The 12,845-nt window shown below is 42.6% G+C and overlaps 1 protein-coding gene across 1 annotated transcript in view; it reads left to right on the forward strand.

The window, feature by feature from the left end:
* DUSP11 (dual specificity phosphatase 11) overlaps positions 1–12,845 on the forward strand; it is a 32,735-nt gene that overhangs the window by 1,823 nt on the left and 18,067 nt on the right. The window contains exons 2-4 of the mRNA XM_083184497.1: positions 1,814–1,889; positions 1,977–2,108; positions 3,240–3,363. Coding sequence (XP_083040623.1) covers positions 1,814–1,889; positions 1,977–2,108; positions 3,240–3,363 — 332 coding nt within the window. The remainder of the gene's footprint in view (positions 1–1,813; positions 1,890–1,976; positions 2,109–3,239; positions 3,364–12,845) is intronic.

Genomic DNA, 12,845 nt, shown 5'->3' on the forward strand with positions numbered 1-12,845 from the left:
GCCCATACACATTCGGTTTTGTCAGTGCGATGCACTCGCCCATGCACATCTCAACACTGGGACTTTCATCAATTGGTACAGTGCAGGTTATATTTGATACGTTGTGCCTCACAGATTCAGCACGTGATCCTTAATTATATGATTTTAATGTCTTAAATATACTATTAAAAATAGTTTTATCAATTGATTCACTTGCTATGGTGTATTAGTGTGAAGTGCTGCTTCCTTTTTTGCTGTTCAATAGGGGTTTTGACCACTCCCCCATTAAGCAGCAGCTCCAAGAGGGCAACATCTGATTCTGGGCTCAGTTAATGAACTTCTGTTAATTTCTTTCTTGCCCTGCATATTTACTTACAAGGGCGAGTGTGGCTGGGATTAAGGCAGGAGGTGCAGCAGGGATTCCGGCGGTCAGTGCGGAAGAGAGTGATGCCGGCAGTGCAGCGTGACCTCTGACCATGTCATACGTCCTCAGACGCTGCCTGGCATTAGACTGCGCATGTGCAGTATAATCCGAAATCCCTACTAGCTGCCATATGCCAGCCACGATGAGCGAGGCTACATCATTTAGGAAAGCAATAATGACCCTAATGACCCACATTGCTTTCACTATACAGTAGCTCCTACACACACACCTATGTAGGGGCATTTTCTAAGCGACTTTGCCAAACTAAGCAAAGTCGCTTAAAAAATGCATTAATATGGGCATGTGTGTAGTCCCTGTAACTTCAAATTCAAAAAGCCGCTTGTGTTTGATCTGCAGCAGATGTTTTACTAGAAACAGTAAATAGGTTTATGAATTATAATAATTCATGGAAGGGAATAGATTATGGTGGGAATTCAGTTTGGTGCGAGTTTGAAGGAAAAGGTGTTAAACACTTCGCCGTCATGCCCGCACCTGAGATTCCCACTCTTCAATTAGAAATGGCAGTTCTCACAACTCTTTCAAAGTTTTTCGAAAAAGTGAACTAGGAAAACGGCATGAAAAATGGGAGTCCTTCCTAGACCAGAAAGTGACGACATCGTTTGAAGAATCATAGAAGCTATTGGGCATAAGGAAAGCACTGTACCTTTAATACAAGATGTTAAATGGCTGATTTGTACATAAATAATATAAAAGCTTAGGTATTTCGCTTTAATTACAAAAGATTTGAACTGAAAATTAAAAAAGTAGTAAAGATTATTTGAGGCTATTTTTTTTATTTAAATAAATTCGGGGTAGATAACTAATATAAATATTAATTCTTGGATACTTTGGCATGCATTTATTGGCCCAATTAAGCTTATTGAATACTTCCATGCCTAGTTAGTAGTATTTGTGCAAGTCATTGCTTGTACAAGAGGTTCGAAAGCAAGTTCTGCCATTTTTACTAGAAATATTTTCCTTACATTTTTATAAAAGATTGAGCATTTAGAGTTTGGGATACAGAAACACACTTGCACCTAATTGAATTCCTACCTGCTAAATGCACGGATTACGTATGTTCTTGCCTAAAGCTGGCCATACACCTACAGATTTATCTTCAGATTTGGCTGGTTGGAGTAAAAACATGGTTATGGATGAGAGCAAATGACAGTTGACCATTTGCTTGGAAATGCTGGAAAACTGACAAACTGTCACTCAGAATTAACCCGATTTTTGTTCCAGCCAGATCTGAAGATAAATCTGTAGGTGTATGGTTGCCTTAATAAGTATGAAAAGATGGGGAGGCAGCAGAACTGGGCAGCTGGCGTAAAGCTTGTTAATGGCGTACTAGTGTATTGCTAGAAGGTAATCTAGTTGAGCATTTGCCTAACTGGTTTGCTTCCGTTGTAGTTGGACAGAGTACGTACCAGTGGGAAAACGTATTCCCGGAACACGTTTCATTGCTTTTAAGGTTCCTTTAAAGAAAGTAAGTCCTGAGCTTTTAATTCATATATACTTATTACTTGTAATGTACATGTTGTGTAGGTTAATGTGTTCTGTTCTTTATTTTCAGAATTATGATAACCAGCTCACACCCTGCCAGCGGTTTTCACCTACTGATCTTATCACAGAAATTGAGAAGCAAAATGAAACTCTAGGACTAATTTTGGACTTGACTTGCACCAAGCGATATTATGCCCCAGAGGTAACTTGGGGGGAGGGGGGTTGAAGGCTCTAAATAAATGCCTCTTCCTGTATTAGTGAGGGTAAACTGATAAGATGACAGTATTTTGAGTAACAAAATGGTTTTCTTTTCTGTAATAGAATACTGTATTTGGTACTCTTTACCTAGAACGGCGCCCATCGCGACCATCGAATGCACTAAAAAACGGGTGCGATGCGATGGCCGCGATTTCCCATAGGGATCAATGTTAAAAGTCAGATTGGACGCGATTTTAGTGTTAAATGCCTCAATGCCCGCGATTTTTCCATAGGAAACAATGTTAAATGGGCCACAGAGCCCTAATAGTCCCCCTGAAGTCTGAAATGGCCCCCACAATTTTTAACGGCACCCCACGATCAACGTCAACCCGAAGCGTGGCGAGCCCGCGAGGGGCGGCGATACGCGTCCTCCGACCTTTTCATACCCCCACTATCCACGTCGGCGTGCAGTTGAGAATAGAATAGTGTGGCGAGCGCAGCGAGCCACCGAGCCCGAAGCGTGGCGAGCCCCGCGTGGGGACGCGGATACCTTCACAGGTAAACGCGTCCCCTCGCGGGCTTCACAGGTGTCCGCGTCGCCACGGACACCTGTGAAGCCCGCGAGGGGACGCGTATAACTGTGAAGGTATCCGCGTCCCCTCGCGGGGCTCGCTGCGCTCGCCACACTATTCTATTCTCAACTCCACGCCGACGTGGATAGTGGGGGTATGAAAAGGTCGGAGGACACGTACCGCTGCGCTCGCCACGCTTCGGGTTCACGTTGATCGTGGGGTGGCGTTAAAAATTGTGGGGGCCATTTAAGACTTCAGGGGGACTATTAGGGCTCTGTGGCCCATTTAACATTGTTTCCTATGTAAAAATCGCGGGCATTGAGGCATTTAACACTAAAATCGCGTCCAATCTGACTTTTAACATTGATCCCTATGGGAAAATCGCGGGCATCGCGTCGCACCCGTTTTTTATGTGCCCGCGATGGCCGCAATTTTTTGCCCGCGATCCTAATCGCGGGCGCCGTTCTAGGTAAAGAGTACCCTGTATTTTCCTATACTGTAAGATCTCAAGTGAACAGTCCTAACACTCGGCGCATATTTTTTTTGTGTCCTCTTTTTTACAGGAGTTGCCAAAATCAATTGAGTATCATAAAATCTTCACAGCCGGACAGCAAATACCCAGCAAAAAAGTTTATAATGAATTTAAGAACATTGTGAGCTGGTTTCTGAGCGAGAACTCTGGAAACGGTAAAGTCCTTTTTCTGTTCCGCACAGTATACTGACCATTCGGTTTGCATTGCTAATCTGAGGCGCAGCTTGTGAGCACTAATGATAAACGCCTGTTCTGCTTAACTCATTGCCAAGCTTTCGGTTGCACCACATAATTATACTTGTTCATCCCTTTGCTTTAAAGCATGGGGAAAGCTTTTTCATCTTCATATTTACCTATGTAATAATGCTTACTGATGATAGAAAATCCATCACCAAGTCAGTGAAAGTGAATGTTTGTCCAACCTAAAATGTAAACCTTATAAATAAAATAATAATAACCTCAGTAGCAAAAAATAAAACCTTAAATGCCCTTTTGGTACTTGTTTCCTAGCACGGCGCCCGTCGGGTCCCATCGCATGCCATAACTTAAGGCAGGGCTGGCCAAACCGGTCCTCGAGATCTACCAACGGTCCACGTTTTCCAGGTTACTTAGCTGGTGCACAGCTGCAGTCATTGTTAACTGTCACATTTAAAACATGCTGCATTCATTCCTACTATAGATCCACAGGTTGCCTGGAAAACATGCACCGTTGGTAGATCTTGAGGACAGGTTTGGCCACCCCTGACTTCCCATACAATGGCATGCGATGCGACGCAATTATACCCGATTTTACATTGTACAGCCACCTTGATGGCTAATTACAATGTTAAATGCCCCCCCCCCCCAGAACCGATTTTTCAATTGTATACCCACAATGATGGTTAATTAGTATGTCAAATGCCGCCCCCCCCCCCCATTGTTAACGCCACGATCAACACCAACTCGAAGCGTGGCGAGCGCAGCAGTACGCGTCCTCCGACCTTTTCATACCCCTACTATCCACGTCGGCGTGGCGTTGATTTTATGTAGTGTGGCGAGCCACCGAGCCCGAAGCGTGGCGAGCGGACGCGGAATACATGTGAAGTAATGCGCGTCCCCTCACGTGGCTCGTTGCTCTCGCCACACAATATAAAATCAACTCCACGCCGACATGGATAGTGGGGGTATGAAAAGGTCGGAGGACGCCTGCTCGCTGCGCTCTCCACGCTTCGGGGTGGCGTGGCATTAACAATGGGGGGGGGGCATTTGACTTAGTAATTACCCATCAGGGTGGGTATACAATTAAAAATCGGGTCTGGGGGGGCATTTAACATAGGAATCAGCCATCAGGGTGGCTGTACAATTAAAAAGCGGGTGTATTGGTGGCGCCATGCTAGGAAACAAGTACTGACCTTTTTTTTTTTTTTTAACATTCGTTCCTTTGTACAAAGAATGGAGCTTATGTGGTATAGAACATCTACAGTAACTAGGCAAGACATTTGTTATGTCAACTTAGTCGGCACAGGTATTTTTTCTGTGGGGGGGGGGTCATTTTCTGTGTTTCATCATATGACCACAATTAGTGTGACCATGTCTATACTCGCCTCGCACTGCTCCCGGTGTGCAGGTTCCAAGTTATAGTCCACATGGATGGTTTTGTAAATATTGAGAAATATGTTTAAAACCCATCAAAAACCTTGTCTGACTTCTTTACCGGTTTACCTTTTGACTGTGACTACCATATACAGTGTTGACCTATTGACTTCTCTGTCCAAACATTGGAACCAGTAGGGAGCAGTACTGTTTATGGAATGTAGTTATGTAATACCTTCACTAAGTTAGTGGAAAACTCTTCCGTATGGTTGCGTACAACTTATCAGCTAAAAAACGGTCACTTGTGGTAATATAATTACCAATTGAACAGTCACAGGTGCTTTTGATGCGCCTGTGATGCAGATCAGTTCTCCACAGGATTGTAGTTTGTTATCCAGAGTTCTGAAGTCCTAACCATAAAGCTGCAACCATTTAGCTGCCCTTCCAATAGATTGGCTTCTGCGTGTATGGATGTCTGGAATATGTACAGTGGCTGGGTTAAGATGATATAGCCCGGTGGTTCTCAAACTGTGGGTCCTGACCCCAAAGTGGGTCCCTACCTTCTCAGCATGGGGTCGCAACCCAATGTTGCTGACCTTCAGGCTGATGACTTTTCTACTCAGTGATTGAAGGAGTCTGTTATTTTAGACTCCTCCCATCATTTACTGTGTACACAATGCTGCCATGTATGTGCTGTCTGCTGACTACATATGTGATGTGATGACCTTCTGCAGTAACTTGCCGGGGTCCTGTCATTTATTTTGATTGTCTAATGGGGTCCCAGAGCAAAATAGTTTGAGCACCCCCTGATCTAGCCGATTGCCTGGTCCAACAAGCTGAATAGTCCTTGTGATTGATGTAAATGAACAGGTATACCATCACTTGGTGTTTAGTAATGTGGCGTACTCACACACGGGGCGATTGTAGCCCTATTTCTAAGCAATCTGACTAGCTAACTTAGAAATTGAGCACAGATCGCTCCGTGTGTAAGCACCCCAGGGATGGCGATGCACAGCCCCACATGCCGTTGGACTTGATTTATACTGCATGCAGTATAAATCTAGTCATCAACAGAGGACACTGGCCATGCCCGCAGACATCGCTCAGTTACACAGTGTGTATGGGACATAATTGGGCATTCACAGGGGGCAATTAGAGACCCATTTCTAAGCGATCTGTCTACATCGCTTACAAATAAAGCACAGATCACTCCATGTTTATAGCCCCCGGCGATGGTGATGTGCGGTCTCTATTGCCTGACTAGAGTTATGCTGCATGCAGTGTAAATCCTCATCGCTCATGTTCTCTCGGTTGAGAACATGGGCAGTGGCAGAATGCTCCCATCGCCCCGTGTGTATCAGCGTAACTCTCTAATTCTGTAATACAGGGTGAGGCAAAAAAAATCTCCCACATTTTAAAGGTTAACAAATGGGCAAGTTAAATACTGTTCTGAATGTTGGCACATAATCTAAAAGTGCATGGAATACAGCTTATTTTCAGTTGGTTTAGAATATATTGTTTCTTAGTGTATAGCAGTCCTCCATTTTTTCTCACAGTACTTTTGAAGTTTGGCAAGTCCTATTAATTAAACTTGCTTAATCTGTTATCAGCAATGGGTGTAACTATTGGTTATCCTCTTGCAGGTATAACGTGGAGTGTCTAATTTAAACTCCTTATTTGCTTTTAAAGCTTGTGTTGAGTTTTGATTCAGGCATGGTACAGATGGGAGCCAGCCTCATTCTTGCAGGGGCTGGCCATAGAATCGCCAGCCTCCAGGCCCCACCATCCTTCGAAGATGCTTGTGCGTCCCGTTCTGACAGAGCTCCCTGCTGCCGTCTGCTGCCTCTTCAGTTCTAACCACCTCCCTGATACCCCCCCCAACCTTGCCCGTCTCCCTGAAGCGGAGACTGGCAGGGTCACGTTGCTGAGTGACGTCCCAGTCTAATGGAGTCCCCCTCATTCACTGCCAACACTCCCCAGCGGGGACATCTGACAAGCGTGGCATTGAATGAGTAGGGCTCCATCCGTATAACCCTCCGACATCGGAATCCCGACTGCCAGGAGCCAGACGGGGGCAAGCGCATTAAAGCCCCTTGCATGCTTGCTGTGCTCACCATGCGGCAGACACGGTGGCTCCCTGTGCTCACCGCCTATTCTGTTCTCTCTATGGAGGTCGTAGACCCCCATGAGGGAAAATAGCCTGTGTAAGTCTGGATTCCAACTGACAGTCGAGATTCCGATGTCAAAGAAACTGCTGTTGGTGAGTAATCCGGCACCTCTTGTTTCTTATAAATCAATTATTTAATAGTATAATTTTAGCGGCAGTTGGCAATTACTGGATAAAGTGTCCCAGGAAACGTCCTGTATTCCAGGATTGTCCCTACTTTTATAGAAACTGCAAATTTGGAAGTCTGGTTGTTTCTTATAACTGATGGCTACTTTGGTACTTATGTAATATCTGGGCTCCCATTTTTCTTATGAGACCGCATCCCCTCGCGGGGCTCGCTGCGCTCGCCACACTATATAAAATCAACTCCATGCGTAGTTGGATAGTCGGGGTATGAAAAAATGGGGTGCATTTAACATGGGAGCCCAGATAATACATAAGTACCCTGATGGCTACTTTAAATTAAATGGAAAACTCATTGAAATCCCTCTGGTTTTGTTATCTCAAACTATTGCATGAGCCCCTTTCTTCAAAACTTTGGGAGAGCCTCTTACAAAGACAAAACAAGTCTGCTGAACCCAGGGGTTAGAGCAGGGCTGGGCAACACCGGCCCTCCAGATGTTAATGAACTACACATCCCAGGATGCTTTGCATTAGTTTTGCTATGTGGCCATGCTGAAACTGATGCAAGGCATGCTGGGATGTGTAGTTCATCAACATCTGGAGGGCCGGTGTTGCCCAGCCTTGGGTTAGAGCCAGACTGCTGCTCGTATGAGTTTACATTTCACCAGAAGAGCTGTGCAGATGGAACACCTATGGTCTGACAACCAGTGAAGTAATTATGGAGTTGCACCAACTGCATACCAATCACATGTGGCATAACCATGGCTACATGCGCTTTCTCCCTTCATATTTTACTAATGGTTTCTGATCATGCTAAAGCTTTGTTTTTATTTTCATATATATTCTCTTCATAAGCTGTTTAAATACCATGAAGTGTTTTATGATAAAATGAATGTATATAAAAATTTCCTCTCACTCTCTGCAAGTTTACTGGTATTTATGTTGCAAAATAACAATGGCACAGCCGTATGGAAGCAGATGTGCAGTTCTGTATCATTAAAATTATAATGTAGCTAGAGTCGTCCTGCATGCATTAGCCAGGGTCCTAGAGCTGCAACTGATGGTTAGGATTCCTGATGGTTTTAGGCACAAAGAAACTTACTTGGACTGGCCGCCCTTTCCAAACACCAGGGTCCATAAAGTCTGTGTCCGACGATGCAGACCCCAGTCCAGTCACGTCTTCAAAACGGGCAACACACCGCTGCTTTGAAAACCTATGCTGATTTAGCTCTACACATTTCACAATGTCAATCCTGCTGCAACTGACAGGGCCGTGAGCATCATTAACCCTTTGAGTGCCAAGTAAATTGGTCAAAATTGGTGTGATCGTTGCCAAGCAAACATCTTTTCATCCTAATGAGACAAAGATTGTAAACTATACCACAAGTATTTAATAACAAATTTATTAACAGAATAATGCATTCACAATACCACCGGTCGGTAGAACAACTATGTGCACATTAAAAAATAAGCATAGAAAAGCCAAAAAATTAATATTTAAAATGTCTATGACTTAAGCTGCAGCATGTATGGTTTCTTGCATAGCTGATAAGCCGATTATATGTTCAATTGGGCTTTTGGCAATAACACAGAGGCTAGATGGTTAATATTGTTAGAACTTTGAAAGATCCTTTTTTGTTTGTTTGACCTTTTTTAAAAAGTTAGGGAAATAATGCCTCAATTCACACAGTTTAGGCAAAGTTAGTGCAGTCCAGCTCTCAAGCGTATTAGTCACTCATTCAAGCACTTAATTATGCGGGACCCCCTGGTCGCTTTGATGTTAAGGCAATATATTGCAAGTGCAAGATGTTATAAGCTTTATCAGCTTGTTACATGCTTATCGCTCCACCAAATACTGTGATAATTTGTAATCCACTTGTTATGAGGAAGTGCGTGCCTGGAGCGGGTCCCCGGCTGTTGGTCTTACCGATATTGCAGCCTTCTCTAGGACTCCCGGCTCCGGCGTTCTCCTCTCGGGCTCTCGTGGTTTAGATGGCAATGTTTGATGACACGTTTCCCCGCCTCTCATCAGTGGCTTCATCAGATGATTGACTGAGCTCCGTCTCGGTCTTCTTATTTGCACAAGCCACGCCTATATGGGCGTCTGTTGTATCATTGGTCCGCGTCACTAGCTACTTGATTTCCTAGTGCGCAGACTCTGTGTTTAGAACTAAGCCTCATTCTGGTCTCCGTTTGCCATATTGTTTTGGGCTATCTTTAGAGTCGAGCCTCGATTTCATTATGTTATTTGTAAACAGGCTTTATAATTTCAACTATCTGGCTTTAATGCAATATGAAATACAGAGTTAAAATACTTTACTTCATATAGTCGCCATGTCCAAGGCTATATAGACACAGAAATACATATAGGAGGACATTATAAAACAGAAGTTTTTTATATATAAATCACGTTCAAAATAAAACTAAAAGCTAGACCATTATAAAGGATTTGTTAATTGCTCAATTGTTTACAGTATTCAGTTCATACTAAATAATTGATATTCATATTTTTTTATTTTCTTGTGTATAACTAATTTTTTTAATTTTTATTTATTTTCACATAAATATATACATTTTTTATTATTTTCATTTCTAAATATATATATATTTTTTTTTTTTTCTAAAGGACATGCTTATCTTATCAGAGTACCGCTCCAACATAGGTGGAGCGACAGTCCTATATGTCCTATATGTGCATATGCATACGTATTTATAGCTATGTCTACATAGTGAACAATATTATTTTCATTTGTATACACATCATGCATATAAATTTAGCACAAATTTTTCCTAGGTATATGTATATACATCGATTTGACAGACAGAGAGAATTTTCTACAGGTGCGGTTTCAATTAAGTTACTTACTTTCTATTATTTCCCCCAAATTATTTGTTATTTCTATGACCAGTGTCAACGTAGTGAACAGTCTCATTTATGCTTGTATCCACATAATGCATGTGCCATACTGGTGATACTCTCTAGTACATAACATTTTATTCCAAATTGAATAGATAATATATATGTCTCATTATGGATACATATAGATATATACGCGCATCTATATGTGGAAAATCCACACATATATACGCACATACATACCTACATATAGGGGGGGGGGGGGAACAAAAAAGGGGGGAGGAAAAACTCGGAAACACACTGGATAAAAGTATTTTCTCATATTTAAGAAATTTTTTTGATGTCTACAAAGCCTCTGGATTGTCAGATATTATTTAATTCTATAGTGTCATCTAGACCATTTGGCAACATCGTTCCTAACTTTAAAATCCAGTAGGCCTCTCTTCTACACAGCAGCCCAAATCGATCGCCTCCCCTTTTCGTGGGTTTAATATATTCAATGGCTTTTACTCTTACATTTTTTGTATTCTGGTTTTGGCAAAATGCGATCTGTTTAGAAAGGGGATGTGTCCTTACCCCTGCTATTATGTTCCTTTTATGTTCCATGAAACGTATGTGTAGACATCTTGTGGTGCGGCCCACATATTGTAGGCCGCAACCGCAATCAATCAAATAGATCACGTAGGAGTGTTTGCATCCAATAAACTCTTTGACTTTATATACATTTTTATTCGAGAAGGACGTGAATTCCACACTTGGTACTTATGAGTTATCCGGGCGCCCGATTTTTTGATTGTATGCCTTAAGTTAAGGCATACAATCAGATGTGATGCGATATCGCATCGCATGCGACCATCGGATGCGATGACCCGATTTTTCCATAGGAATCAATGTTAAAATTGACGGAGTCCATTTTAACATGGAATTCAATGGGAAAAAGGGGTCCTCTTCATACCCCTACTATCCAAGTGGGCATGGAGTTGGATATAAACCTGTGGCGAGCGTAGCGAGCCACCGAGCCCGAAGCGTGGCGAGCGGTCGGTATTCTATGTCCCCTCGCGGGGCTCGCTGCGCTCGCCACGCTTCGGGCTCGGTGGCTCGCTACGCTCGCCACAGGTTTATATCCAACTCCATGCCCACTTGGATAGTAGGGGTATGAAAAGGACCCCTTTTTCCCATTGAATTCCATGTTAAAATGGACTCAGTCCATTTTAACATTGATTCCTATGGAAAAATCGGGTCATCGCATCCGATGGTCGCATGCGATGCGATGTGCCCGATCCGACCCGATTTAGAAATCGGGCGCCCGGATAACTCATAAGTACCCCACACTTTTCTGTTTTTCCCTATGTATACAGGTATAGCATCTGCTATTACCACATTTGTGGAACCCTATTGGGAGGTCGGTTAGCCAGTTCTTTTTCTTATTTTGATTTTCTTTATTTATCTCCGTTGTTTGTTCTTCTCTACTAAAATGACTCCGCACTAGTTTTGTTTTTAGGTTTTCCGCCTTTCTAAATATTACTTTTTCAGTATCCCCTAGAGCTTCTTTCAAAAGGTCATCTTGTTTCAAAATGAGCATATTTTTACTTATTATTTTCTGTATTTTGTGGGCACAATTGTTGTATTGAGTTACAAACGATATTCTATTCTCCACCATTGTTATATTTACACCTTTTTTTATTTTTATTTTTTGATATTCTTTCGGTTAGGAGTTTCTTTCTTTCAATTTTGACCACTTCATTTTTCGCCTTCTGGACCAGATTTTCCGGATAGCCCTGTTCCAGAAAGACACCCATTAGACCAGGCATTCCCAACCACGGTCCTCAAGGCACACCAACAGTGCAGGTTTTAGTGATATCCAGGCTTCAGCACAGATATTTGAATCAGAATCCCTCAGATACTAATTAAGTCACCTGTGCTCAAGCCTGGATATCTACAAAACCTGCACTGTTGGTGTGCCTTGAGGACCGTGGTTGGGAAAGCCTGCATTAGACTCTCTGACTGTTTTTGAAAAGTTTCTTCTGATGAACCGTTTCTTTTTACTCGGATCAGCTGGCTCTTGGGTATATTGTTTTTCCAAGCTTTTGCATGGGCGCTATCATATTTTAGATAACGATTCTGATCGACTGGTTTGACATACGTTTCTGTCTCTATTTTATTATTCCTTACAGTGAGCGCAATATCCACAAAGTTTATACTTACGGTGCTGTGTGTATGTGTGAATTTTAAACCATAATTATTTAAATTAAGATTATCTGTGAAGTGCGTAAGTGAGTGCTCATCTCCTTCCCAAATTATAAACAAATCGTCAATATACCTCCCATAGAGGACCAGCCCCCCCCCCCCCCCCCCCCCCGAGCCCGCTACCCCACACATGTTCGTCCTCAAAGGCACCCCCATGTATAGGTTCGTGAAACTCGGGGCGAACCTAGTCCCCATGGCGGTCCCCCGTGTCTGTAAATAATATTGTGAATCAAATAGAAAATAATTGTGTTAGCAGGGAAAGTTCTACAAGGAATTTTTGAGCCAGTTAAATAAACTTGAGAAGGGTAGAATCATAATAGGTGGGGACTTTAACGCAGTACCAGATATAGTGAATGATAGAAGGAGTGTTACCCCCCCAAGTAGAAATACAGTTAAAGAGTCACAAAGGCTGATAGAGGTAATTACAGCGAATAACCTATTTGACGCATGGAGAATTTTGAATCCCACGGAATATAATTATACCCATTTCTCTATCCCACATAAAATATACTCCAGATTGGACCTATTTTTAATAAATACAGGAGTTCTTCCTGAGTTGTTGGAAGTAAAAAGCCATCCGGTAGTATGGACAGATCATTGTGAGGTCTTAATGACTTTAAAGTTAATAAAGAGAGCCCATTTTCAGAGCAAATGGAGGTTAAATTCAGCCC

This window comes from Crinia signifera, chromosome 4, assembly GCF_055691185.1.
Source record: "Crinia signifera chromosome 4, ASM5569118v1, whole genome shotgun sequence".
NCBI classification, from domain to species: domain Eukaryota; kingdom Metazoa; phylum Chordata; class Amphibia; order Anura; family Myobatrachidae; genus Crinia; species Crinia signifera.